This window comes from Ornithorhynchus anatinus, chromosome 15 (genome assembly GCF_004115215.2).
Source record: "Ornithorhynchus anatinus isolate Pmale09 chromosome 15, mOrnAna1.pri.v4, whole genome shotgun sequence".
In the NCBI taxonomy this organism is placed as follows: Eukaryota; Metazoa; Chordata; class Mammalia; order Monotremata; family Ornithorhynchidae; genus Ornithorhynchus; species Ornithorhynchus anatinus.
Genome location: NC_041742.1, coordinates 12,879,250 through 12,906,832, shown reverse-complemented (window position 1 = coordinate 12,906,832; position 27,583 = coordinate 12,879,250). Strand labels below are relative to the sequence as shown.

The window sequence follows — 27,583 nt, the reverse complement described above, 5'->3', positions numbered from 1 at the left end:
TGTAATGGTGGTGATAATCTCGGTATTTGTTAGGTGCTTACTGTGTGCCGAGCCCTCTTCTAAGCACTGAGTACAATCGGGGTAATTTGGTTGTCCCACCTGGGGCTCGCAGTCTTAATCCCCATTTTACAGATGAGGTGACTGAGGCACGGAGAGGTTCGGCGACTCGCCCGAGGTCACGCGGCTGATAAGCGGCAGAGCCGGGCTCAGAACCCACGACCTCCGACTCCCAAGCCCGGTCTCTTTCCGCTGAGCCGGGCTGCTTCTCTGTGCCCCCGAGTGCCGGGGACAGTGCTCTGCACCTCGGAGGTGCTCAGGAGATGCCGTCGAGTACTCACTGCTTCAGGGCGGGGAACCGCGCCGGCTCCCACCCGACGGATGGAACGCGACCTGGGACCGTGCTTCCTTCAGATCCTTGGGCCACCAGAAACCCGGCAGCGAGGTTTTGGCCTGGCACCGGCCCGGACCCCCAGAAATTGTCGTAAGGGGGCCTCGTGCACGTGTGCTCATGAATCTCTCTCTCCTGTGCGCATTGGTGCGCGTGTGTGTCGAGGGGTGGTGATCTCCGGCCGGGTCACCCTCCTCGCCTCCAGCAGAGAGCTCGGGTCCCCCCCCCCCCCCCCCGTCCTAAATCTGCCCTGGCTTCGCGCACGTCGGCGAGGTCGGGCCCCGTCCCCGCCGGCCGTGCCGCCGGAGCCCGCCGGGGGCTCCCGTCTCCTCCCGGCCCGGCCCGGGCCTCGGGGAAGGCGGCCCCCCGAGCGGCCGGCCGGCCGCTCCCCACCCGTCGAGGACCCCCGGGGCCCAAGCGCTCCTTGGCGCTGGTCGACGGAGCGTTTCCGAGGTGACGTCTCAGAGCCCGGCTCCGGCGGAAGCCGATCGCTCCCCCCGCCGGGCGCGCCTCCCGTCCCGGTACGGGATGCGCCACCGTCTTCCCCGGAAAGCTCCGCCTCGGCAGAATTTGGGAAGGCTCCGGTGAGGCGGTGGGTCGGTAGGCTCCCTCTCCGGCACCATCCCTCCCCTCGTTGGCCGGTCCCGAGGCGGCGGGCCCGCCCTGGCCTTCCCGGGTCCCGCCGGCCAGCCGCCCGGCCTCGAATCTGGCCGGGAAGCTCCATCTGGGGCGTAAGGAGTAGACCTCCCCCGACTGACTCCTCGCTTCCTCTTCTCCCACTTCCTTTTACGTCGTCTTTGCGCTTGGATTCGCGCCGTCCGTTCACCCCTCCCTCAGCCCCGCAGCGCTATTTTGCTCTTTTAAAGCGGTGTCCGCTAAGCGCCCGGTATGTGCCGGGCGCCGTTTTAAGCGCCAGGGTAGACAGGAGGCGATCAGGTTGGAAGCAGCGTGGCTCGACGGAAGGAGCGCGGGCTTGAGGGTCAGAGGTCAAGGGTTCGGATCCCGGCTCCCCCGCCTGTCGGCCGTGCGAGCGCGGGCGGGTCATTTCGCTTCTCTGTGCCTCGCCCCCCTCGTCTGGAAAACGGGGGTCGAGGCGGCGAGCCTCACGTGGGACGCCCCGATTCCCCCGTGTCTACCCCGGTGCTTAGAACGGCGCTCTGCCCATGGTGAGCGCTTAACGAATGCCAGCGGTGTCATTGCCCCGCTCGGTGCTCCGTCTTCATCCCCGTTGTACGGATGATGTAACTGAGGCCCAGAGAGGTGAAGCGACTTGCCCGGGGTCGCCCGGGTGGGTCCTCCTAACTCCCAGAACTGTGTCGTATCCACCGGGTCACGCCGCTTCCCTCTGCGCGTACGTGCGCTCGGGCACCCGAGGGGACTTCCCCGGTACTGATGCCGCCCTCCCCCGGTAGAACGTCAGCTCGTCGTGGGCCGGGACCGTGTCTGCCGGGGCCGTCGGATCGCGCTCTCTCGACCGCTGAACGCCGCCAGCGAGCGCTCAGTAGATACAGGAGGTTGACTGACGGATTGATCTCCCCACAGCTGACCTGAACAATGTCCGGTTCTCGGCTTACAGGACCGCCATGAAGCTGCGGAGATTGCAGAAAGCCCTCTGCCGTGAGTACCGCCGCCCTCTGGGCGCCTCCTCCCTTTCCCCGACGTCCACCGCGGGCGGCCGTGTCTGCGTTCCCCGCCCGGGCCACCCACCCCCGCGCCGGCGGTTGGCATTCCTCGCCTCCTGCCTCGGCTTCTGTTCCCGGACCCCCCGGGCGGTTCCGGAACTACCGGGAACCACTTAACGGGGCCTCAGTCTTAGCCCGCGGTGGCGTCGTCCGGCTGAAGATGCCCGTCCTGGAAATGCCGGGCAGGCGGCGCGGCTCGGCGGAAAGAGCGCGGGCTTGGGCGTCGGAGGTCGTGAGTTCGAATCCCAGCTCTGCCACTTGTGTCAGCTGTGGGCGAGTCACTTCGCTTCCCTGGGCCTCGGTGACCTCATCTGGAAGACGGGGATTAGGACCGCGAGCCGCCCCCCCGTGGGACCACCCGATTCCCCCGCGTCTGCCCCGGCGCTTAGAACAGCGCTCCGCACGTCGTAAGCGCTTGACGGATCCCAACGTTATCATTCTTCCCGGCCCAATGCCTCCCTCTCTTCTAGTCCGGCACGTCGTGAGTGCTGACCCCGCGTCACGGCTACCGTTGGCGTTCTTACGGAGTGGTTTCGTTGCTTCCCCCTGGGCATCCCACGTGGCGTGTTCAATACCGACCCGGAGCGGGAAATGTTGCCGACTGGAACCCCGGGTGGGCGGTCTGCCGCCCCGAGGCCTAGCCCCTTTTCGGCAGTGACTTGTTCCGGGGAAAGATCCGACTCCAGAGGGGGAATAGTAACGACGGGGATAAGAACATCAAGTGCTTCCCGTGGGCTGGGCACCGGAACGGATTTAAGGTCATCGGGCCGGGCACCGTCTCTCCCAGATGAGTTCGCGGCCCGAGCCGTGAGGGACCCGGATCCCTGTTTTCCGGATGACGGGAGTGAGGGCTAGAGAGGACAGGTGAGGTGGCCAGGGTCACGGAACGGAGAAGTGGCACGACGGGGAGTAGAACCCAGGTCCCTTACCTCTCAGGCCTCCGCTCTTTCCACCAGGCCACGCTGTTCCCCTAGACCGCACGGTCGTGGCGGATGGGGAGTGTGTCTGTCTGTCGTCACATCGTCCTCTCTCGAGCGCTTTAGTGCAGTGCTCCGCGCCCAGCAGGCGCTCGGTGAATGCCGCTGGATGCATGGATTCTCATCGTGAACGGTGAAGATGTCTCCCGTTTGTCCCCTTCCTCCGTTCTGAGAGAGGGAAGGCGAGGAGGGAGGTCGTAAGGCGGGGGGGGGGGGGGGCGGGGGCGGGGGGTCCGAGACGGATCATCGCTTTCCCTTGTTCGTTGGTTCAGGCGTACTTATCGAGCACTTACTGTGAGCCGAATACCGTACCCGGCGCTTGGAACGTACAATTGGGCAACAGCTAGGGAGGATCCCTGCCCAACCGCGGGCTCGGGGGTCTAGACGGGGGAGTCAGACAACAGAACAGAACGGGCGGTCAGGCGTCTACACCGCCAAGATAAATACGCTTCTGGATAGACACGCGTCACGAGTGAAATAGAGAAATAACATAGGCGATTACGCGCGGGTGCCGTGGGGCGGGGGAGGGGGCAAAGCGGAGGGAGGGAGGAGGGCGAACGGGGAGGGCTCCGTCCGGGAAGGCCTCCTGGAGGAGGTGAGCTCTCAGCAGGGCTTTGAAGAGAAGAGAAGCAGTCTGGCGGATGTGAGGAGGGAGGACGCGGCGGCCCGGCGGTCGGACGTGGGCCAGGGCTCGACGGCGGGACGGGCCCGAGGGGGGGACCGTGAGGAGGCGAGCGGCGGAGGAGCGGAGCGTACGGGGCGGGCGGTGGAAAGAGAGGAGGGAGGTGAGGTAGGAGGGGGGCCGGCTGGACGGAGAGCTCCGAAGCCAAGAGGGAAGAGTTTCTGTTCCGTGCGAAGGTTGGTCGGCAACCCCTGGAGGTTTCGGAGGAGGGGAGTGACGGGTCCAGAGCGCTTCCCCAGGAAGGTGATCCGGGCGGCGGAACCAACTATAGACCGGAGCGGGGAGAGACGGTAGGACGGGAGATCGGAGAGGGGGCCGACGCAATAATCCGGCCGGGATACGACGGGAGCCTGTACCGGCCGGGTAGCGGTCCGGATGGAGAGGAAAGGGCGGATCTTGGCGACGTTGCGAAGGTGAGACCGGCGGGGCGTCGGCGACGGGCTGGACGTGCGGGCCCAACGGGAGAGCCGAGTCGAGGATGACACCGAGGTCGCGGGCCTCCGGGACGGGAAGGGTGTTCGTGCCGTCCACGGCGACGGGGAGGTCAGGGCGAGGACGGGGCCCGGGCGAAGATAGGGAGCGAGCTCCGTCTCGGACACGTTGAGGCGTAGAGGAGACCCTTTCCGAGACGGGTCTCTTAAAATACTTCTCGTAGCCGCGGTCGTCTTGGGGCTTCGAAGAGAGAGTGAGGGAGAGGGAGGCACCGCGTATCCCTGGGAGCCGTGTCGCCCTTGACGACGGAATCCCGAAGAACAGCGGCGGGGTCCCTTTCATTCCTTCCGTCTGGCCCCGGTCTTCCCTCCGGGCCGGATATCAGCAGGGGAGCACAGCTCCTACCATGATTCTCCTTCTCAGCCCGTCTTGATTTTGGGTTCCGTCTTCCGTCGAGGCCGTCACGGAGTAGGCGCTCAGTGAAGACCATCCATCGATCGATCGATCGATCGGACCTGCCTTAGCGGACTTCTACGGGGAGTTGTTGATCGCGCGGGCGTGGGTGGCGCGTGCGCGTGTACAGTGATCACGATGACTTTTTATTTCCGACGGGCCTCGTGTGCCAACCACTGGGACGGATTCGAGACCGTCCAACCGGACACGGTCCTCGACCGCCTCGGGGCCCGCCGTCTGAGGGAGGGTGGGCATCCTGTCCCCATTTGCCAGAAAGGCGACCGGGCTCGGAGAGGTTCGGCCACTCGCTTGGGGTCAGACAGCGGGGCGTGGGCGGAACCGGGCCCGAAACCCGGGTCTCCCGTCTCCCGGTCCCCCGGGGTCTTCCCACCCGGCCGTGCTGCCTCCTTGCCACGTGTTCGGGCGTGTGTGTGTGTGTGTGCGCGCGCGTGCTTGTGATGGTGTGTGAGAGGAGTTGAGAATTGCAGCGATGCAGTGGCAGGAGCAGATGGCCCCAGAGGACAGATTCCACGCCGCCTCACTCAGTGGTTTGGCCCTCTTTGGAGGGCCTCTCGTTCAGTTGCGGGCCCGAGCTCTGCCCGGGCACGCGGAGCGAGTGTAACGAAGCGGGCGTCCTCGTGCCCGGGCGTTGACGGACGGAGGAGAGCTCATCCCGATGGGGCTCGTCAGAGACCGGAGCGGGCGAGCCCGGACGTTTTCCTTTCACCTCGGTTGCCATTCTACTCTTCGGGGATCCCTTCCTTTGGGGGAAACGGCCCGAAAACAGAGCTTTCGCAACTCCGACGGGCCTCGTCTCCCAAGCGCTCTCCGCCCGGAATTAGAGCCGAGGCCCGCGGCCACGGGGCCCGGGAAGAAGCGCTCTTCGCGCACGGAGTCTGCGAGTTGATTGGCGAGCGGGGCGGAGGGCGGAGAGGCCGTCGGCCAGGGGACGGGCGCCCTGCCGTTCATCGACGGCCGGGTCCGTCCCCCCGAGGAGCATCCGCCGCGAAATGATCAGGGCGTCTATTAAGCGCGCATCATCATCATAATCATAATAATCATAATAATGTTGGTATTCGTTCTAAGCGCTCACTATGTGCCGAGCACCGTTCTAAGCGCTGGGGTGGACACAGGGGAATCAGGTCGTCCCGCGTGGGGCTCGCAGTCTTAATCCCCGTTTTACAGATGAGGGGACTGAGGCGCAGAGAGGTTAAGTGACTCGCCCACGGTCACACGGCCGACGAGTGGCAGAGCCGGGATTCGAACCGGTGGGCCCCGACTCCGAAGCCCGTGCTCTTTCCGCTGAGCCCCGCTGCTTCTCCTGCGCATCCTGGGCCGAGCCACCGGTCGACTCCCGTTCAGACGTTGCGTCTCGGAGACGGGAGCCCCTGTGGCTCAGCGATGCCCGGGTACGGCTCCTGGCCCCCCGCAGCGGCATTAACGGCCCCCACCGGATGGGCGCAGGGAGGGACCCGCCTCTCCGCTCTCGTGTCCTTCCCCTCGGTCACCCCCCCTCTGGGAGCCCCGAACCCCTCGCCTGGAGCGGGGCCGCCTTTCGGCTACCGCCGTTCCGGGGCAGGTTTGGGACGGCAGCAGGCGCGGAGACACCGGACCCCTCTCGGGGCAGAGACGAGGGCAGACCCGGGGGGGGGGGCGGGCTGCGCCCGAAGCGGAGAGGAGGCTCGTCTCCTCCGCCCACATTCCGCGGGCTGGGTCGGCGAGAGGGCCGTCGGGGCATCGACGGCCTCCTCCCGAGCCCAGCCGGCCCGGGGCGGGTGCGCGGGGCGCGTTTGGCCCGCTGCCGACCGCAGGTCTCGGTTTTCTCCCCCGGGGCCATTCTTGTGGTGAGAGGAGTCTCGTCCCCGGTGGTCCTCTCTCCCCGGCCCCGGGCACGGCGGGGCGGCCGGGGCCTCCCGGCTCCCCCGCGGCCCGGCTTCAGGCCGGGACCGGGCGGCCCGGGCGGGGCGGCGGGGCGGGGCGGGGCGCGGTCCGTCAGCTCGGGGATAGGGTGGGGAGGTGGCGGTGGGCCGCACGCGGGGGCGCGGTGGGGCGAAGGGAGCTCCCGGCTCCGCCCTCGGCCCGACGCGTGGCCTCCAGCTAGCCGCCGCACCTCTCTGTGCCTTGATTCCCTCCTCCGTCGCGAGGGGACCGTCCTACCCGCCTATCCGTCCGGGAGCCACCCGGGCTGGGGGCCCTCTGGAGAGTGGGAACGCGGCACCCGGATCCCAAGGGTTTGGAAATGGGGAGGAGGGGGCGGGAGGGGAAGCCCGACCTCAGTGGACCGCGCCTCCGGCGTCCGTGAACTCCCCGCACGGGGAGGGCCCGTCCGGGCTCCCCGTCCCCTCCCGCCGCGGCCCGGGGGCCCGAAGGGGACCGGACGGTCGGGGCCCGCTATCCCGGCGAGGGCAGGGGGCCGGCGGGCCGGAGGGGCGCCGGGGCCCGCCCTCTCCCCCGCCCCAGTTTCCGGATCGGGAAATAACTCGGAACGGAGCCGGGTCCCCCCCCCCCCCCCGGGGCCGGGACGGCCCCGAGAGCGCCCCTCCGGCCGGCCCCGGCCCGCCTCCGGCCCGTCCCCCGGCAGGTCCCGGTCAGGGCGGGAGCGGGATTTCCCCGAGGGAGGGACCCGCCGGGGCGGATCGGGCCGGGGGGGGGGGGGGCGCCCGGGCCGTTCCGGATCGGCTCAGGCCGCCTCCCCTGCCCGGGTGCCCGCCTTCCCGCCGACCACCGACGTCCGGCCCGTGCCAGGCCCTCGCGGCCCAGGGCAGAGAGAGCCAGTCGACCCTCGGGCCGTCGGCCGGCGTCGGCGGTCCCCCTTCTCCCTCCTTCGCGTCGCGTCGCGCCGGTCAAGCAGGCATTCACGGAGCCCCTCGCCTCCCTCCCCGCCCGGCTTCCCGGGGGCTACCCCGGCCACCCCCGCCGCCCGTCCCCCGTGGGGCGGGTTTCGGGACGGCTTCTCTCCGACACCCCCGTAGGCGGACCCGCCCGGGAGGCCGGCGGTGTGCCGGGCCCGGGCGGGGCCGAGCCGGACCTGGACCGGGTCGGTGTGTGTCAGCGTTCCGTTAGCCGTGGGGTCTCGTCGACCGATCGACGGGTCCTGTCCGTCGAGCGTTCTCCGCGTGCGGAACGCGGTCCCGAGCCTTTGGGCGGGCGCAGTCCAACAGGGCAGCTTGACGTGTCCCCTGCCCACGGTGAGCTTTCAGTCCAGGTTCTCGTTCCGGGACCGCTCCCGGTCTCCGGATGCGAGGCGTCACGGACGGTTCAGCTGGTCCTTCCCGTCGGCCTCCTCCTCTCTCCCCCAGCCCGCCCGTCCGTCCGCCTGCCCTCCGCCCCCGTCCTTACGGGCCCGGTGGGCGGGGTTAGGAGCCCGGAGCGCGGCGGCGGATCAGGTGCACGCTCGTCCGGTCGGGTGTCGCCTCTGTCCCGCGTGGGGCTCCCGAGCTCCCGTGTAAAATGAGAGGTGGTATCCGCTAAGCGCTTACGAGGTGCGGGGCACTGTCGTAAGCGCCGGGGGACGCGAGGTGATGGGGTCGTCCGCCGCGGGGCTCGCGGTTTCAGTCCCCGTTTTCGGATGAGGTCACTGAGGCACCGAGGGGTGAAGTGACTCGCCCAAAGTCACACGGGGCAAGCGGCGGAGCCGGGATTAGAACCCGCCACCTCCGACTGCCGAGCCCGGGCTCTTGCCGCCGGGCCGCGCTCCCCCTCCGGGAGACCGAGCCCCGGGGGGGGGGGGGGGGGCCACAGCGACGGGCTCGCGGCCTAGGAGGGAGGAGACAGACGGCGTCGCTGGCGTCGGAATAGATGAATAGAGTGGTAGATATATACGCGTCGTTGCTAGGACGAATAGAATCGCACACGCGTATGTGCACAGGCCCGGGCGGAACGGGGACCGTGGGGTCGCGGGTGAGGATCCCGCGCCCGGCGGAGCGCCCGGCCCCGAGTCGGCGCCCGCCAAACCGGAGGATCCCAACGGCGCGATGTCGGCGTCGGCCCGGCCCGGGCGTCCCCTGAGGGTGAGTGACGGTTGCCTCTGCCGTTGGCCGCAGTGGACCTCCTGAGCCTGTCGGCCGCCTGCGGGGCCCTGGACCGGCACGACCTGAGACAGAACGAGCGGCCCCTGGACATCCTGCAGGTTATCAACTGCCTGACCGCCATCTACGACGGGCTGGAGCGGGAGCACGACGACCTGGTCGACGTTCCCCTCTGCGTGGACATGTGCCTCAACTGGCTGCTCAACGTCTACGACACGTACGGGCGCCCCCCCCCCCCCCCCCCCCCCCCCCGGCTTCCCCCGGGCGGCGGACGCGCGGGTAGGGGCGGCGGGGCCGGGGACCCCGGGGGCGGGAGGGGCCGAGCGGGGATTCCCGGCCGGGGCGGCGCCCGGGGGCCGACGTCGGCGGCCTTCCCCGCCCGGAGGCCGGACGACGGAACGGTCTCCCCTCGGGCGGGAAGCCGCCCGAGGTGACCTTTCGGACCCCGTTCCGCCCGGTCAGATCTTCTCGGCCCGCGCCGGGCTCGATTCCCCTCACGTCTCCCCGCCGGCATCCCCCCGGCGCGACGGCGATCCGGGGACGGGGCGCTTTCGTCTTCTCGGGCCGGAAACCCGGCGGGGGGCGGGGGGGGGGGGGGTCGTTGCTTCGGGGGGCTGCAAGATGGGCCGTCGGTATTTCGAAGACGCTTTTCGAGAGGCCCGAGACCATTCTGTGGGGGAGAGCGGTGGCCTCTAATGGAGACCGAGGGTCCGCCCGTCGCGGGTCGTCAGCCGTCTCGGCGACCACCCGCGGCGGCCGAGGGAGAAGGTCCCCCGCCGAACGGGGCCCCGAGGCTTCCCGGGGTCTCCCGCGGCTCCGGCCGGGTCTCCGGAGCGGCAGCCGGAGCCCGGGCGGCGCGGGCGGCGGCGCCCGCCGCTCGGTCCCCTCGGCGCCGCCCTGGGCGGCCGCTCGGATCGTCCCGTCCCCTCGGCGTCCCCCGGGCCGCGGCGGGCGGCCTTCACCGTTCCGCCTTCTCGTCCCCGCCAGGAGTCGAACCGGGAGGATCCGCGTCCTGTCTTTCAAGACCGGTGTCGTCTCCCTGTGTAAAGCGCACCTGGAAGACAAGTACCGCTGTGAGTCACGCCCCCGTCGCTGACGCCGACGGTGGTGTTCGTTAAACGCTCGCTATTCGCCGAGCGCCGTGGCGAGTGCCGCGATGGGTGTGAGATGGTCGGTTCCCGCCCCGGGCTCACGGCCTGAGTGGAAGGAGGGCGGATGCCGCCTCCCCAGGGGACCGAAGCACGGAGAAGCGAAGCGACGCGCCCGAGGCCGCGTGGCGGGCACGTGGGGATGCCGGGATCGGGACCCCGGCCCCTCCGCCCTCCCGATACGCGGACGGGTCACGTCGCTTCCGGCGTGGCTCAGCGGAAGGATCCCGGGCCCGGGAGCCGGAGGCCGTGGGTCCGAATCCCGGCCCCGCCGCCCGTCGGCCGCGTGACCGTGGGCGAGGCCCTTCGCTTCCCCGTGCCTCGTTTACCTCGTCTGTGAAACGGGGATTAACCGCGAGCCTCGCGTGGGACGACCCGACGACCCCGTGTCCACCCGGCGCTTGGGACGGTGCTCTTCCCGTAGCCGTCGCTTGACGGACACCGGCCTCATCGGGACCGTTACCTCTCCGGGCCTCGGTTCCCTCGAATGTCAAACGGGGATCGAGAGAGGGAGCCCCACGTAGACCGCGGACCGCGTCCGACCCGATTCCCTCCCCTCTGCCCCGGCGCTTAGCGGCGTGGCCGAGACCTGGTAAATGCTTAAGAAATACCGCGGGAACAAAACGAGACGCAGTTCGGGGACTCGCCCCCGGGTCGCCCAGCGGATCGGCGGCGGAGCTGGGCCGAGACCCCAGGTGCCCCGGTGCCCGGGCCCGGGAGCCCGCCGCCCCTCCAGCCGTAGACCCGAACGCGGGGGCGGCCCCGACCCCTCCCCGGCCCGCCCCGCCCACGGGTCTCCATCCGTAGGGACGGGGAGGTCCCGGGGCGCCGCCTCCGTCTCTCCGCCCGGCGGGCCCTGCGCCGCTTGGGAGCCGGGATCGCTCCGGCGGCGCCTCGTTCCGAACCTACGTGCGGGGCACGCCCGGGGGAGTCCTCCCCGCGGGGCCCGCGCCTTCGCCCCAGGCCGTTCCCCCGAACCCCCGAGACGGTCGCGGGGCGTCCGTCGGCCGCCCCGCGGCCCCCGGCCCTCTGACCGCTCCTCTCCCCCCCCCCCGCCCCGCCCCGATCGTCCCCAGACCTGTTCAAGCAGGTGGCGAGTTCGAGCACGGGGCTCTGCGACCAGCGGCGCCTGGGCCTGCTCCTTCATGACTCCATCCAGATCCCGCGCCAGCTCGGCGAGGTCGCGGCCTTCGGCGGCAGCAACATCGAGCCCAGCGTCCGCAGCTGCTTCCAGTTTGTACGTGGGCGCGGGGCCCCGGGGGCGGAGGGCGGACGCGCGGGCGAGCCCGCCGCCGGGGGCCGGGGGGGCGTTGGGGCGGTCGCTCCGGCCGCGGCGGGCGTGAGCCCCGTCTCCCCGGTGGGGGGGTCCCCCCGGAGCCCGCGCGTGCGGGCCGGCGCGGTCCCTCGGGGGTCTGCGGGCCCGTGGGCGGGGCCGGAATTCACCTCAGGTGGTTCGGCCGCCGGGCGATCGCAGCCGTTGGTAGACAGGCCCGTCCCAGCCCCGCGGGATCCGGGCCGGGGGCTCGGAGGGCGGGCGCTGCCTTCCCCGGGTCATCTCCCCCGCGGCTGGCCCGGTCCCCCCCCCCCAAGCAGTTGGCCACGTTCACCCAGGAGCCGGCCCGTCCCCCCAGGATCTACCCGTACGCCCCGGGAGCTAGCCGCCTCTTTGCTGCCGCAGCCTCCCAACGCTCTCGGACCGCGGCGTGACGATGACCGTCATGATAATAATAATCCCCCCCTCTGGATGGCGAGTCGGCCGTGGGTAGGAAACGTGTATGTTTCTCGCTCCGCTCTCTCAAGCGCTCAGCACGGCGCTCCGCACGCCGGGCCGGCTGAAGGCGATCCGACGGATGAGCCGACGTTAAACTTAATAAACGCAAACGGACGGACGTGAGTCCGTCGGACGGCGTCGCCCCGGGGGCCCGGAGCGGAGGACGGCGTGGGGGAGTGGAGCCGGGACGGGGCGGAGCCCGCCCGGCCCGGGGCCCCGCGGGCCCCCCCCCCCGGCCCGCCGTGGTCCCCCCCCCCGGCCGGCCTGCCCTGTCCCGCCTCCGCCCCGCCGTGCCCACGTGCACGGGGTGCTGCGCCGAGCGCCCGGGTGAGTCCCGCGGAGTCGGTGGATACGATCCCCGCCCCCCCCCCCCGCAGCCCGCGGTCCGGCGGACCGAGGAGTCCGACGGCGAGATGGCGGCGTGTCCCGCGGGGCGTTCGCTTCTCCGGGCGGCCCTTGGCTTCTCGAGCGCGGGTTCCGCAGGCGGGTGACCGTCGCCTCCCGCCCGGGGAGCCGGGCGGATCCCCCCCCCCCCCCCGCCCCCTTCCCGCCGGGGCGCGCTCGGCTCTGCCGACGCCCCCGCTCGCCCGCGATCCCCTTTCGGTCCGCAGACCGAGTCGGAGAGGCCCATCCCGGGGAGGGGTGGGGGGCGGGCCCGGTCGGTCCGTCACGCGCTCGCCCTGTGCGGAGCACCGTCTCAGGCGGGTCGGGAGACCGCCGCAGACCGGGATCGGCGGACCCGGTCCCCGTCCGCGGCGAGTCTGGAAGGGAAGACAGACGTAAATATGAATAGATGAGCGATTCGTCTCGATACGTGGTTAAAAGATGGGCGTGCGCGCGCCGCGGGGTCGGGGGTGAGGAGGAGACCGGATGTCCGGAGGCCGCGGCCCTAGGCCCGGCGGGGTCCGGCCCCCTCACGGCCGCGGCCCGAGGGACGCGGGGGAACGCGGGCCGGTATCCTCGACCGGGGCTTCTCCGCGAAAGCGGCCTCCCCCGGGCCGTCGGCCCCTCGCGGACGGCCGTCGGGACTGCCGGCCCTCCTGTCCCGCGCCGCCCCGAGGGCTCGGAGCCGCGTCCCGCGCGCGGGCGTAGGCGGGGGGGGGTGCCGCCGACGGATCCGTTCCGGCCGTAACGCGCCCTTCCGGAAAGTGGACGCGTCGGGCGCGGCCGGGTCGTCGCGGTACGTTTCTCCCCCGGACCTGTGAAGAGCGGGGATCGAGCCTCCGGACCGATATCGTGAAACCCCCGGGCGCGGAGTGTTTCGATACACCGGATCACCGTCGGTTCTCTGTCAGTGTAATTTCAGGGACACGGTTCCCGCCGGGTGAGGGGTCGCGATACGATGGGTCGTCTTGGCCGGGGGGCTGCGGAAGGAGATGTCCGCTCGGCTTCACCGTGTTAGTCGCTTTTCTACCTGAGGGACATAATCCATCCAGTTTGGGTTGACCGTGTCTTTCTTTTCGAGCGGTACCGGTTAAGTGCCTACCGCGCAGCGGGCACCGTACTAAGCGCTAGGGTAGATGTAAACTCATCCCCTCGGTCACCGTCCATCATATGGGGCTCACAGTCCTTGATCCCCGTTCATCCCCATTAATCGGATGCAGTAACCGAGTCGGGGGAGTGAAGCGGCTTGCCCGGAGGCCCGCTCGGTCGACGAGCGGCGGGGCAGGGTCCGGACCCCGGGTCGGTCGATGGATCGCTCTTGTTTCTCGAGCGCCTGCTGCGTGCAGAGCACTTCACCGAGCGCTCGGCAGACGGTGACGGACACGTTCCCTTCCCACACCCGGTCTACGGCCCAGGTCCTTCCGACCGCCGGACCCGCGTCCCGTCTACTGCCTCGCGCCGCCCCTCGTAAAGCGGCGGCGCGGCGGGCGGCGTGAGTACAGCGCGGGCCCGGGACTCGGGAGGTCCCGTCGCTCGAGTGCCGTGACCTTGAGCAAGTCGCTTGACCTCTCTGGGCCTCGGCCGCCTCGTCTGTAAGATGGGGGTTAACCCGGTGAGCCCTGGGTGGAACGGGGACCGCGGCCAGCCGGATTTGCTCGTGATAATAATGGTAACGACGTCGGCATCAGTTAAGCGCTTACTGTGCGCGGAGCGCCGGGGGCGATGCAGGGTCGTCAGGTCGTCCCTCGTGAGGCTCGCGGTCTCAGGCCCCATTTGACAGGTGAGGGAACCGAGGCCCCGAGGAGTGAAGTGACTTGCCCCCGGTCGCACAGCTGACAGGCGGCGGAGCCGGGGTTCGAACCCGTCACCTCTGACTCCCGGGCCCGGGCTCTCTCCACCGAGCGCCGCTGCTTCTGGATTCACCCCGGCACCCGGTACGGTGCCTGGCGCGTCGAAGGTGCTTTGCAGATAGCGTCGTCGGTATGATCATTCCAACGGCGGTATTCGGTACGCACTTACCGTGAGCTGAGCAGCAGCGTTCCAAGCCCCGGGGCAGACGGGTGATCGGCAGGTGGGACGCAATCCACGTCCCCAGTGGGGCTCGTGCTCCCGATCACCGTTTTCCAGACGCGACGACTGAATCGCGGAGAAGCCACGCGAGTCGCTCGTGGTCCCGCGGCGGACAGGCGGCGGAGCAGGAATTAGAACCCGGGCCCGGGCCCCGTCCGCCTTGCCGTGCCGTTTCTCACGGAGGCCTTCTCCTGATGGGCCGGATCCCCCGAACGTTTCCTCACGTTCCTGACCCCCCTCGCTCCGTGAAGCGCCCGGATCGTTTAAAACGTCCATCGGCTTCTTCGGAGATCGACGCGGAGACTTTGCGACGCGGATAGTGACGCCGATGCCGCTCCGTTCGTTCATCCAGTCGTACTTACGGAGCGCTTGCCGCGTTGGGAGCGCCGCGCCGAGCGCTCGGAGAGTGCGCCTCGGCACCGGAGACTGGTCGTTGCGCGACGGGCTCCGGGTCTCGAAGGCGGAAGACGACAGACGACAAAGCCGAACAAGTCGACAGGCATCGGCAGCGTCGCTATCAGTGAAGATGGAATTACGGCCGACGACGATGGCGTTGGTTACGCGCTCGCTATGTGCAGGGCACCGTTCCGGGCGCCGGGGAGGATACGAGGCGATGAGGTGGTCCCCCGTGGGGCTCGCGGTCCCAATCCCCGTTTTGCAGGCGAGCTCGCCGAGGCCCGCAGAAGCGACCCGCCCGGAGTCACGCGGCCGACGCACCGGGTCGGGATTAGAACCCGTGACCCCTGACTCCCGAGGCCGGGCTCCTCGCGCCGTCATACGCGGTGTTGTCCGTTAAGCGCCTACCGCGTGCCGGGCACCGTACCGGGCGTCGTCGGACGGACGCGGAGAAGAGAGGCGGCCCGGCTCCGTGGCCGGAGCGGGGGCTCGGGGGGGGGGGGGGGGCGGCGGTCACGGGTTCGAATCCCGGCTCTGCCGCGTGCTAGCCGTCGGACTGTGGGCGAGTCACTCGGCTTCTCTGCGCCTCAGTTTCCACGTCTGTGAAGGGGGGGGGGGGGCGCGAGGCCCGCGAGCCTCACGTGGGACGACCCGACTCCCCCGCATCCACCCCGGCGCTTGGAACGGTGCTCCGCACCCTTAGCGCGCCGGGGGAAAGAGCCCGGGCTTGGGAGCCGGGGGTCATGGGTTCGAATCCCGGCTCCGCCACCTGTCGGCTGCGCGAGCGTGGGCAGGTCACTTCACCTCTCTGGGCCTCGGTTCCCTCGTCACCCGTAAAATGGGGATGGAGACCGCGAGCCCCACGTGGGCCAACCCGATGACCCTGTAGCGCCCCCGGCGCTTACGACGGCGCTCTGCGCGTCGTAAGCGCTCGGTGAATACCACCGGATGGATAGTAAGCGCTTCGCGGATAACGTTATCCTCATCATTAAGCGCTTGACAGAGACCAACTTTTTTTTCCCCCGCCCCCATTTAGGGTCTCGGGGCGGTGTCGGCGTTCACCCCCGCCCCCTAGTGGCTCCACCCTGACCGCCCCCCCCCCCTCTCCGAAGCGAAGCCCCCCGACCCGATGGGGCACTTGCTGGGCGAGGGGCCCCCGACCGAGCCCTCGGGAGGGGTCACGGCGGGCCGGTGGACGGGCACGGCCCCCGGCCCTCGAGGAGCCGGCGGCGTCGAGGGGCTCGGCTCAGCCGGCGGCGTGACGCGGCCGAGGCGTTCCCGGGGCCGGCCCGAGCTTGCCCTCGGGATGCCTGGCACGCTCGCCCGGGCGCGTGGCTCTCCGGCACGCAGCGGACCCAGGTCCTCACCCCGTGGGGCCGCCGCGAGAGGACGCGGGAGACGGAACCTACGCTCCCCTCCCCGCCGTCGCGGGGCGGCCCGGCCGGGGGCCGAGACGGACGGGCGGCGGCGCCTTACGGGTATCCGGCCGGCGGGGGTGTCGCCCGAGCACCTCCCCGGTGCGGAGAAGCGTCCCGAGCGCCCGCCGCCGCGGGATGGGATTCGAGGCCACGGCCCCTTGCCCTCGAGGGGCTCTCTGGACCCGCCGGAGGCGGGAACGCGTCCGACGGGTAGGGGCGAGAGTTGGGTCGGGCGAGGAGGAAGGACGGTGGCGGTCGTCAGTGACGGCAGCGGTGTCCGTTAAATGCTCGCTCTGCGCCGGGTCCCGCGTCGGGAGCCGGACCGGTGGCGGACCCGTCGGGTCGGCTCACGCTCTCCATCCCCGTTTTCAGACGAGGCGACCGAGGCGCGGAGAAGTGAGGCGACCCCGCCCGGGCAGCGGGACCCGGGTCTTTCCGCCTCCCGGGCCCGTGTCGTCTGCCCGGGTCGGCGGCCCGGCGGCGAGGGCCCGGGCCGGGGGATCGGAGCTCGTGGGTTCGGATCCCGGCCCTGCCGCCCGGCGGCGGCGGGACCGGGGGCGGGTCGCTCGCATTCCTCCGTGCCTCAGTTCCCTCGTCCGTAAAATGGGGATTGAGACCGTGAGCCTCACGCGGGACGCAACCCGAGCGCCCCGTGTCTCCCCCGGCGCTTGGAACGGTGGTCCGCGCGCTAGCGAGCGCTTAACCGATGCCGGCGTCGTTATCGTCCTCGTCTCTGGACGTCAAGCTCTTTCCACTCCCCGCGGCGCTAAGTACGGCGGCCGGGGCACGTATTTGGCACCCGGCGAGTATCGCCGATGACAGCGAGGGATCGCCTAGCCCCTCGGCGCACGTGACGACGGAGACGCGGACGTGCCCGCATCCGCGTACCGACGGGTAGTCGGGTCGGCGCCTCGGAGGGGAGGGCGCTCCCGGGGGGGGGGGCGGCCCAGGGCGGGGGTCCCGGGTCGCCCCGGAGAGGACGGTCGCCGCGTGGCGATTCCCGGCGCCGCCCCCCGGGCCCTCGGCACGGCGGGGGGGCGGCCTCCGTGGCGAGGGCGGACCCGGCGTCGAGCCGGCCCGGGCGTCGGCGGGCGGCCCGGAAGCGGCCCGGGACCCCGGAGGGCGGGCCGGCCCTCTCGGCGCGGCCGGGGACGTTCCCACGTGGCGGTCTCCGTCGGGCCTCTCTCCGTTCCGGGGAGGCGGACGGTCCCGACGGACCCGTTCCCGGAGCTCTCGCGTACGGTGCGCGGGCCACGTCTTCGGCGGTCGGTAGAACGTCGTGAGGGCTCCCTGCGCTTGAGGCGGCTTCTCCCCTCCTCCCCCGACCCCCCCTCCGCTCCTCTCCTCCTCCTCTCCCAGGCGAACAACAGCCGGAAATCGAAGCCGCGCTGTTCTGGACTGGATGAGGCTGGAGCCCAGTCCATGGTGTGGCTGCCCGTGTTGCACCGCGTGGCGGCCGCCGAGACGGCCAAGCACCAGGCCAAGTGTAACATCTGCAAGGAGTGTCCCATCATCGGGTTCAGGTAGGCCCGGGCCCCGGCGCGTGTCCCTCTCCTCGGCCCCGCCCGGTCCACGGCCCGGCCCGTCGGCCCGCCCGCTCACGTACGTAGCGGGAACCGTGCCGGGCGCCGGCGGGACCCCTTCCCCCGGAGGGCCCCGATGGGATCGTTCTCCGAGAGGGTCGGGAGCGTGCCGCCGGTCGAGCGACGGGTATCCCGGGGGGAGATGGCCCCCGGCCCCGGGCTGCCCGGCGCCCTCCTTTCGGAGATGCCGTAGGCGGGTTCGGCCGTCACGGACCGCCGCCGCGGTTCCCGTGGAGACGGGAGACGGGCCGTCCGGCGAGACGACCTCACGTCGGTCCGTCGGTCTGAAATCCCCCCGACGGCCGGACCGGGCCAGTCTGTCCATCATCCCCGTCGAGCGCTCGACCGCGCGCGGAGCCCCGTCCCCGGGGCTTCGGAGAGGACGGCGCGGCGCGACGGTCCGGGGTGGGGGGGGGGGGGGGAGCGGCCGTGAGTGCGGACGCGTAGATCGCAGCGTCGCGTTTCTCCCTCGACGGCCACTTGGTAGCGTCAGCGGAGCGGCGGAGGCGGCGGACCGGTGCCCGCGGACCGGCGGCGGTCGGGGGCCGGGGGCGGGGGGGCGGGGGGGGCCGTCCTCGGGACGCCTTTCCGTCGGCGCTCCGGGCCGTCTCTGCCCTGCCGGGAGGTCGTCGTCCCGGGAGCCCGGGGTCGCCGCCTCGCACCTCGGTCGCCCCGGCGCCGGCGTCCTTCCCTCCCGGGGTCCGGCCCCAGTTTCTCTGCCTCTTCGCGCCCGCCAGGTACCGAAGCTTAAAGCACTTCAACTACGACATCTGCCAAAGCTGCTTCTTCTCCGGACGGGTGGCCAAAGGCCACAAGGTGCACTACCCGATGGTGGAATACTGCACCCCGGTAAGTGGTGGCCGCGGGCGCCGGGGCCGTGCGTCGGCGGGGGGGGGGGGGGGCCGCGGGCGGGAGGCCGCCGGTGGGAGATGCGGCGGCCGGGCCGGGCGCCCCCCGGGGCCGAGACGGGCTCCCCAGCGCTCGCCTCCCCGGCGCCGGCGGGGAGGGGGCCCGGGTCCCGCCCCGCCCCGGCCCCGGGTGCCCGCGTCCCTCCCCCGGTGCCGGAAGGGTCTCGGGCTCCCCGGGCTCATCGTCACCGTAGAGCCGGCTTCGGGCCCGAGGGTGCCGGCGCTGCCCGGGCACGGACGTGAAGGCGCGCGGACGGGAAGGAGGCGGTCCCTCGGGCGCTCGGGCGGGAGGGCGGAGCCGAGGAAGGGGGGCCGGCCGGAGAGCCGGGGGCCGCCGCTCGGCGGGAAAGGGGCAAGGGTCGGCCCGTCGGGGGCCGTAGCCCCGGCCGGCGGCCGGACTCCCCCCGGTCGTCCGGCGCCCTCGGCGCCGCCGGCCGCGAGATCCGCAGAGGTCGCCGGGAGCGCCGCCTTCGGTCGGTCAGAACCCGCGGCCCCCCGGTCCCCGGAACGACCGTGATGATAATCGGGGCGTCCGCCCGGCGGGCGCCCGGGTGGGACTCGGGTACCGCGGCCCCGTTTCGCAGACGAGGCCCGGAGAGGTTAAGCGACTCGCCCGTGGTCACGGACCCGGCAGAGCGGGGGGGGGGGGGGGCCGGAATTAGAACCCGGGTCCCCCGACGCCGGGCCGAGGTCTCCCCGCTGGGCCGCGCCGTCGGCCGTGCGTCCCGTCCGCCGTCCCGGTCCGGAGCCGCGAGGGGTCGGGTGGAGCGCGTCTCCGGGTGGGCTCTGAATCAAGAGCGCCCGATGAACGCGGGACGGGAAGCCGGGCCGCCCGGTGGGTAGGGCCCGGGCCCGGGAGCCGGGGGGACCCGGGTCCTAATCCCAGCTCCGCCGCTCGCGTGCCGCGTGAGCTGGGCTGAGTCACTTCCCTGCCTTGGGTCTCAGTTTCCTCTTCTGTAGCAGGGCGATGAGGACCGTAAGCCCCACGTAGGGTATAGGACCGTGGCCGGTCTGATCGTTTTCCGTCTGTCCCAGCGCCCGGTATAACGCCTGGCCAACGGTAGGCGCTTAGACTCCGCCGCTCGTCTGCCGCGTGACCTCGGGGAGCCCGTTCGGCTTCTCCGCGTCTCCGTCGCCTCGTCCGTAAAATGGGGATTCGGACCCTAGCCCGCGCTTAGAACAGCCCTCGGCGGCGCGGCGAGCGCGTGACGGGCCACGCGCGATCCTCGTTACGAGACGCCGTTTCTTTTGAAGACGAGAACGACCGCCCAGCCCGAGGGCGCGGGTCCGACCCCGGACCGCCGCCGTCGGCCGGAGCCGGCGGGGCCCGGCTCTCGTCCGGGGGGCCCGCCGGTCCCGCCCTGACTCTCCTGTGGCTTTCAGACCACCTCGGGAGAAGACGTCCGCGATTTCGCCAAGGTTCTGAAAAACAAGTTCCGAACGAAACGGTACTTCGCCAAGCACCCGCGGATGGGCTACCTGCCCGTGCAGACGGTCCTGGAGGGGGACAACCTGGAGACGTGAGTAGGCGCGCCGGCCGCGGGCCCGGGGGTCTCCGGGCGTTACCCTCCCCGCCCCCCGCTCCAGCCCGAGCCCCCTCCGGCTCTCCCCCCAGGGTCCGTCGGGGCCGGAGGGGAGCCCGGACCGACGTCTCCTCCGCCGCCTCCGTCGCCGCCTCCCTTCCTCGTCCGCTTCCCGGGGGCTCGGGGGCCTTCCCCGGAAGCCGCTCGCCCCGACCGATCCGCCGGGATCCGCGGCCGACCGGGTCGGCCCGGGCTTCTTCCCTCCTCGGCCGGTCCTCCTCTCCGGCTGTTTTCTCCCGAGGAGGAGGAAGGGTTGGGGATGGAGAAGGGGCCGGAGGGCCCGGAGAGAGGGCGGCGACGACCGCCCGGGTGACCCCGGGAGCGGCCCCCCCCCGCCGGAGACCCGTCGGCCGGCGAACGGCGACGGCACCTTGGCTCGTTTCGTCTCGGTCTCTCCCCGTTCCTCCTTCGGTTTGCCGCCGCTCAGAGCCGCCCTCCCCGGTCGGAGGGTTTTTTTCATTTCTTTGGACCTTCCCGTGGTTTTTTTTGCCGCTGAGCTGCTCTGCATTTCTCTTCACCTCCTCATATTTTGTCTTGCAGTCCCGTTACTCTGATCAACTTCTGGCCAGTAGACTCGGCGTGAGTACTCTTGCTGACGGGTGGTCGCCGCCCCCGCTCTCCCCGCCTCCCGCTCCCCCGCCTCCCCCCCCCCCAGCTTCCGCCGACCGCCCTCCCCCCTCCCTCCCGGCCGCCGCTTCGTCCCTTCACTTTTCCGTTCGCCACGTGCCCGTCTCCCCATCTCCCCCCCCCCCCCCCGTGTAGCGACGTTTCTCGACAAGGTGCGGGGAGGGTCCGGTCGGGGTGACCCCCGGGACCCTCCCGGCCGCGGGCCGGGCGCCCCCGGATAGGGTCTGAGCGGGCCGGGCGGAGCCGGCCCTCCGCCCGCGCGCCCGGGAGGGGCCGAGCGGGAGTAGGCTCCGGCCCCCTCCGTCCGTCCCGACTCTCTGTGGGTGTCGGCGCGCGACCGGAGACGAGGCTCCGTCTGTCGGGGGGGGGGGGACGTGACCCGGGGCTAGCGACGGAAATCCGGGAGGTTGTCGCGTCGCGGTCCGGTCGTTTCGGGGCGTTCGGGTGGAATGACCGTCGCGGGGGCGGGGGGGGGCGGGGGGGGGGGCGGCCGCGGGCTCCCCGGCCCGATGCTCAGACCGTTGGGTCTTTGGCCTCGGCCCACCTCTGCTCACCCCGTACGCCTGCCGGACGCGCCACCCCCCGGGCCGAGGGAATCCCGAGGCGGGGCAGATGCCAGCGGCGGAAGTCAACCTCCGCCCGTAAGGCAGACCCTTTCTCCGCTCGGTCGTCCTTCCGGCTCCGGCCGTCCTCCTGCCTCCGCGGTCTTCCCTTTCGTGTTTCTCAACGGCACCCGTCAGGCGCTCACTACGTGCCGGGCGCCGTACCGAGACCCGGGGTAGATGCGAGCTGATCGGCTCGGATGCGGTCCGTGTCCCCCGCGGGGATCGCGGTATCGATCCCCGTTCTACAGACGGGGGAGGCGAGGCGCGGAGCGGGGAAGCGACCGGCCCGAGGTCACGCGGCGGACGACGCCCGGCGGAGCCCGCTCGGGGCCCGGGTCCTCTCCGACCCCCGGGCCCGCGCTCTGTCCGTCAGGCCGCGCCGCCTCTCCTGCCTCCCGGGTTCTCCTTCCCCGGCGGCCCCCCTGCCCCGTCGGTCTCCCCGTCTCGGCGGTCTTCCCGCCTGCACGTTGGACCGCGCGCTGATTTGCCACCCTGTCGTCGTCGGACTGACATCTGAACCTCCCTCGGGATGCCCGGGCTGCCGTCCGTTGTGTACGGAGAGACGACGCGCTCTCTCGGTCAGAGGGGTGGAATGTTGGGGCTCGACTCATTTTAAATCACCTCCCGCCCTCCTGCGTGTTTCCGTCATTCAGTCCGGAGGAACGGATCCTCAGTTTTCCGTTCCGAAAACGAGAACCGTTCTCCTTCGGCCGTGAATTCGTCAAGGGCGGCGGTCCGTCGGCCCGTCGAGCCCTTGTTCGTTCGTTCATTCAATAGTATTTATTGAGCGCTTACTATGTGCAGAGCACTGTACTAAGCGCTTGGGACGAACAGGTCGGCAACAGATAGAGACGGTCCCTGCCGGCTGACGGGCTTACGGTCCGATCGGGGGAGGGAGACGGGCGGACGAGAACGATGGCGCTAAACAGCGTCGAGGCGAAGAACGTCTCGTAAAAACCGATGGCGACTAAATAGAATCGAGGCGATGTACAATTCGTTAACAAAATAAATAGGGTAACGAAAATATATACAGTCGAGCGGACGAGTACGGCGCCGTGGGGATGGGAAGGGAGAGGTGGAGGAGCAGAGGGAAAAGGGGAAAATGAGGCTTTAGCTGCGGAGAGGTAAAGGGGGGATGGCGGAGGGAGTAGAGGGGGAAGAGGAGCTCGGTCCGGGAACGCCTCTCGGAGGAGGTGATTCTTAAGTAGGGTTTCGAAGAGGGGAAGAGGATCGGTTCGGCGGAGGCGAGGAGGGAGGGCGTCCCGGGACCGCGGGAGGACGCGACCCGGGGGTCGACGGCGGGACGGGCGAGACCGGGGGACGGCGAGGAGGCGGGCGGCGGAGGAGCGGAGCGTGCGGGGTGGGCGGTGGAAAGAGAGAAGGGAGGAGAGGTGGGAAGGGGCGAGGCGACGGAGAGCCTCGAAGCCTAGAGTGAGGAGTTTTCGTCTGGAGCGGAGGTCGACGGGCAACCACCGGAGTTGTTTAAGAAGGGGAGTGACAGGCCCGGATCGTCTCCGCGGGAAGACGAGCCGGGCGGCGGAGTGAAGAATAGACCGGAGCGGGGCGAGAGAGGAGGAAGGGAGGTCGGAGAGAAGGCCGACACGGTAGTCCAGCCGGGATATGACGAGAGCCCGTAACGGTGAGGTAGCCGTCCGGGTGGAGAGGAGAGGGCGGATCTCGGCGATAGCGTAGAGGTGAGACCGGCGGGTCTCGGCGACGGATAGGACGCGTGGGGTGAACGAGAGGGACGAGTCGAGGACGACGCCGAGATCGCGGGCCCGAGAGACGGGAGGGACGGTCGCGCCATCCACGGTGATGGAGAAGTCCGGGAGAGGACCGGGTTCGGGAGGGAAGATGAGGAGCTCGGTCTCGCTCACGTCGAGTTTTAGGCGTGGCGGGCCGACATCCGGGCGGAGACGTCCCGGAGGCGGGAGGAGACGCGAGCCCGAAGGGAGGGGGAGAGGACGGGGGCGGAGATGTAGATCTGCGTGTCATCCGCGTAGAGATGGTAGTCAAAGCCGTGAGGGCGGATGAGTCCACCGAGGGAGTGAGTGTAAATGGAGAACGGAAGAGGGCCGAGAACTGACCCTCGAGGAACTCCGACAGTTAAAGGATGGGAGGGGGAGGAGGCTCCGGCGTAGGAGACCGAGAATGACCGGCCGGAGAGGTGAGAGGAGAACCGGGAGAGGACGGAGTCCGTGAAGCCGAAGTGAGATGAGGCGTGGAGGAGGAGGGGACGGTCGACGGCGTCAAAGGCAGCAGAGAGGTCAAGGAGGATCAGAATGGAGTAGGAGCCGTCGGATCTGGCAAGAAGGAGGTCACGGGTGACCTTAGAGAGAGCGGTCTCGGTAGAGCGGAGGGGACGGAAGCCAGATCGGAGGGGGTCTGGGAGAGAATGGGAGTTAAGGAATTCTAGGCATCGATTGTAGACGACTCGTTCTAGGATTTTGGAAAGGAAGGGTAGTAGGGAGATAGGACCTTGTGTCTCTGCCGCCGTCAGACCCCGCGGGCTTGAAGCCTTTCCGTGAAGATCGTCCGGGTGTCCACTGTATGGGAGCGTCCCACTCGAAAAAGTCGTGGACTGGGGGCGGGGCGGGCGGGGCGGGCGGGGGATTTCGCCTCCCCCGGGGCACCGCGCGCCCGGTCCCGGAGTCTCCTCCGGTCCGGGTCCCCGGAATCCCGCTCGCACGTGGTCGTTCTCCCCGTTCCCTGTCTGTATCCCGAGCCGGAGTCCGGCGTGGCCCCGGTTAGGGCCGGTGGGCGCCGGACCCGGAGGCGGGCCGGGAGGCCGAGCGCCGGCGGGCGGGCCTCCCGGGGGGGGGGGGCGAGGTCGTCCCATCGCACCGGGCCGCCGGTCGGCGCCAGAACGGGTCGCCCTCACCTGAGCGTCGGGGACGGACCGGAAAATTGAAATCCAACTCCCAGGTTTTCGGTGGCGACCGTGACCTTTACCCCAGTTGTCAATCAAGGCTGGAAAATCACCCCCACCCCCCGATCTGGAATTTTTTAATGCACCGTCGTCCCACGGAGGGGTTTCCGGCGCCACCGAAGGAGTCGCGGGTTCGGGGAGAAGGGCGGCCCTTCGGGTCGGGACCCGACGGGCGTCCGTGGCGGCCCTCCGGGAGATAGGCGGGCGCTTTGCGTTTCTAACGCGAGCGGGGACACCGGGGGTTTCCCTCACGGCTCTCGGGGGCCCGCGCCGGGCCGGAGCCGGGCGTGCCTGAAACGAGCGGAGAAGCGCGGGGCGTTCGCCGGCCTCGTCGACCGGAGCCCGTCGTCGGGGGCGGCGCCTCCTGAGTCGAGGAAGGCGCGCTAGGTACTTGGATTTTGAGCGGCAGACGGAGACCGGAGGAGACGGCGCGCGGGGAACGTCCTCTGACCGCACCGCCCCCCAGGTCCTTCCCCTCGCGGAGCCGAGGATTCTGGAGGCGGGCGGGCGGGCGGGCGGACGGAAGCCGGCCCCGAGCGGGTTCTCCCCGCCCGCCAACGCTCGGTCGGGGCTGGAGACGTGGCGGCGGCCACGGCGGACCTGGGGCGGCGCCTCGTCCTCCGGAGGCGCCGCGGCGCAGCGGCAGGGGACGCGGTCGCCCGCGTGCGCGATGGGGCGGTCCGGCCCGGGCCGGGGCAGGGGTCCGCGCCTCCCGTATTGCGTCTTCCGCACCGACGCCGACCACGTGCGGGGTGGAGTGGGAGTATTGAGCACAGTGGCTCCGCGCCCATGGAACCCTCGATCAGCGCGATGGATCGGGACAGCCGGGAGTCCCGTCGTCCCGGGCCGACGCTCCCGAGGCCCGGTGGCTCACCGGGACCCGTGAGATCCCACCGGGGGAGTTCTGGGATTTGGCCACGTGGCCGATCCCTCCCCCCCCCAAGAGGGTCCGGTTCTGGTCTCGTCTCCCGCCCTCTCTCCCCCGTCCCTCGGTGTCCGGAGCCGAGGGACCTACCCGGGTCCACACGGAGGAGACGTGCGGGTGCGCTCCTCGAATGGCACGATGGGCCGTTCTGCCCTAACCGTGGCGATGATGGAATCCGTCACCTCCTCAGTCCGTGCCACCGCTGTGCCGAGTGCCGGGGGAGATGGAAGATGATCCGACCGCCCACTGTCCTTGCCCGCCTAAGCGGGGAGAACTGGTATTTTATCCCTTTTTTTTTTTTACAGAAAAGAGTTATTATTACTGCGTTACTGGTTAAGTACTCACTATATGACAGGCGCTCCACCGAGCACCGGGATAGGTACGATTCAAATCGGTCTGGCACGGTCCCTTTCCGAGATGAGCTGTCCTTCCAAGTAGGCGGGATTCAAAATCTCGAATCCCCATTTAGCAGATGGGCAAACTGCGGCCCAGGCAAGTCCGAAAGCTCTCCCAAGCCCGCACGGCTGGCGAGCGATGGAACCGGGCCCGTGGTCCGGGTCCTCTGACTCCCAGGCTCGAGGGGTTTGCCGGAGGCCAAACCTTAGGGGGGACCGGGATCCGTGGGGGGAGGTTCCAGCTCTCGGCCGGGCCGGGCGGCCCGGCTCCGGGGGACCCTCTCGGAGGCCGGGGCGGCTCGCCGGGGCCTCCCGCAGAGACGCATCCGCCCTTCCGGCTCGAGTGCTAAATCCTTACGGACCCCTGCCTCGGCCCAACCCGTCGTTCCGACGGCTCGTCGGGGCCCCGGTGCGGACGGCCGGGGATCGGTCGATCGGTAGTATTTACCGAGCGCTCGCCGTGTACGGGGCCCCGAACCGAACACTCGGGAGAGTACGGTACGACGGTCGGTAGACAGTTCCCTGCCCACGAGGCATTTCGGTCTCAGAGGGAGGCTGGAGAGCGGTTGTCGCCGTACCGGAGGAGGGTTGGTGGTCCGATTGCCCGTCGAGACCGTTTGCGTCGTGTTTCCGTACCGGCAGCGCTCCGTCTCCTCACGAGCGTCGCGACCGCTCGAGGGTGGCCGTTTCCAGCGAACGTACGGCCCCGGCGACCTGCCGGCCCTCTCGTCTGGTTCCTCGGACCGTGCCGACGTCGCTCCCGCGACGTGGCCGATCCAGAAATCCGATGCGGTTCCGCCCGGCGGCCTCCCGGCACCGAGGCGCCTCGTGTTCCAGGCCCCCGGCAGCCGTGGCTTCTCCGGGCAGCTCCCAGAGAGCAGCATCCGTCAGAGGGGAAACGGCGGCGTCTGTCCCGGGTCCACGGCCAAGATGCCGCGCGGGGCGGCGGTCGGCGGGGCGCGGGATCCCGTATCGGCAAGCGCCTCGGCGTCTTCGGGGCTAACCGCCGTCATCTGAAGTCCCGCCGGATGCCGGACTCGCCGACGCGGGCCTCTGTCCGTCCACGGGGACGGGTGGCCCGAGCCCCCGGCGATAGACCGTGGTCCCGGGCCGCAGGTTGGCCGAGGCGTTCCCTTTGAGGAGATTTGGAACCAGGTCACGGTGCGGGTCCCTCCCGTCCCCCTGCTTGGGCGTGGTGCCGTGTCTTCTGGGCCCCAACCGTTCCCCCCCCCCCCCCCCCCGCCGAAGCGGCATCGGGGCTAAAACGGCCCTCTGCCGTGACGTCCTCCCGCTGGCCCGAGCGTGATAGGGCGCTGGACTGAAGTAGCTAGAGCAGTTTAGCCTCGGCAGTCTGGCGCGAGCGGCCGAGCGGCCGCCCCGTGGTTCGGTGCAGTCGGCCTGGCCGTCGCTGGGGTTGACTGAGGACCGACCGTGGGCGGAGGACTGTCCTGAGTGCTCGGGAGAGCACGTCGGAGATGGGAGACCCAGCGTCCCCCTGGAAATATCTACGGGGGCGGCACGTAGCGCCTTGGATCCTGAATACGAGGGACAGGGTCCGCTTTCGGTTCCTCTCTTTCTCTCTCTCTCTCTCTCTCTCTCTCACTCCTTTGCCGAATTCCCCTCCCATTCCACGAAAGAATATTGAGAACTGTCTTTGAGGCCCCAATCCCGGATTCGATCCCGTGAGTGGATCCCCCAGTCGCCGCGTCCCGGTTCCCCGTCGTGTCCGGCCGCCGGGACGCGGCCGAGCCCGAACGGCCGTCGTCGGCAGCCCGCGGCGATGGCCCGGGGGGGGGGGGGGGGGGGGGGGGGGGCCCGGTCCGACGGCCAGTGGGGGCTCCGGGGGAGTCCGCGTGCTGGCGCGCGGAGACCGACCCGATGAGGAGCGGGGGGGTGCGGTGACGTCCGGCTGTTGGAGCGTGCTCCGTTGGGTTTTCCACCGTAGGAGGGCAGCGGGCGGTATCGCGACTGGCTTCGGACGGTCAGGGGCGTCGCCAGGCGGGAGGGGGGCGTGGGCCGGGCTCTCTGTGACACTTGGGACCGGCGCGGCAGCCGCGTCCCGCGAGCGACGGAGACCGGAGGAACCCGAGCCGCCCGCCAAGTGCCGGACCAAATCTCCGCTCCGAAGAGAAGCCCGGCGGGGCCCGGGGCGAGCGAGGCGGGACGCGCGTCGCCCTGTCCCGTTTCCCGCGGCGGCGC

General features: G+C 70.6%; 1 protein-coding gene across 7 annotated transcripts in view; it reads left to right on the top strand.

Moving 5' to 3' along the window:
- Positions 1-27,583, top strand: part of DMD (dystrophin) — a 660,617-nt gene that overhangs the window by 613,822 nt on the left and 19,212 nt on the right. For 6 of the 7 annotated variants that reach the window (XM_039914163.1, XM_039914164.1, XM_039914162.1 and 3 more), the window contains 8 exons: positions 1,931-2,005; positions 8,658-8,859; positions 9,630-9,715; positions 10,867-11,027; positions 17,189-17,352; positions 18,150-18,261; positions 19,704-19,840; positions 20,444-20,482. In XM_039914163.1, the coding sequence (XP_039770097.1) occupies positions 1,931-2,005; positions 8,658-8,859; positions 9,630-9,715; positions 10,867-11,027; positions 17,189-17,352; positions 18,150-18,261; positions 19,704-19,840; positions 20,444-20,482 (976 nt within the window). The remainder of the gene's footprint in view (positions 1-1,930; positions 2,006-8,657; positions 8,860-9,629; positions 9,716-10,866; positions 11,028-17,188; positions 17,353-18,149; positions 18,262-19,703; positions 19,841-20,443; positions 20,483-27,583) is intronic. The other variant, XM_039914160.1, reaches the window with a different exon arrangement.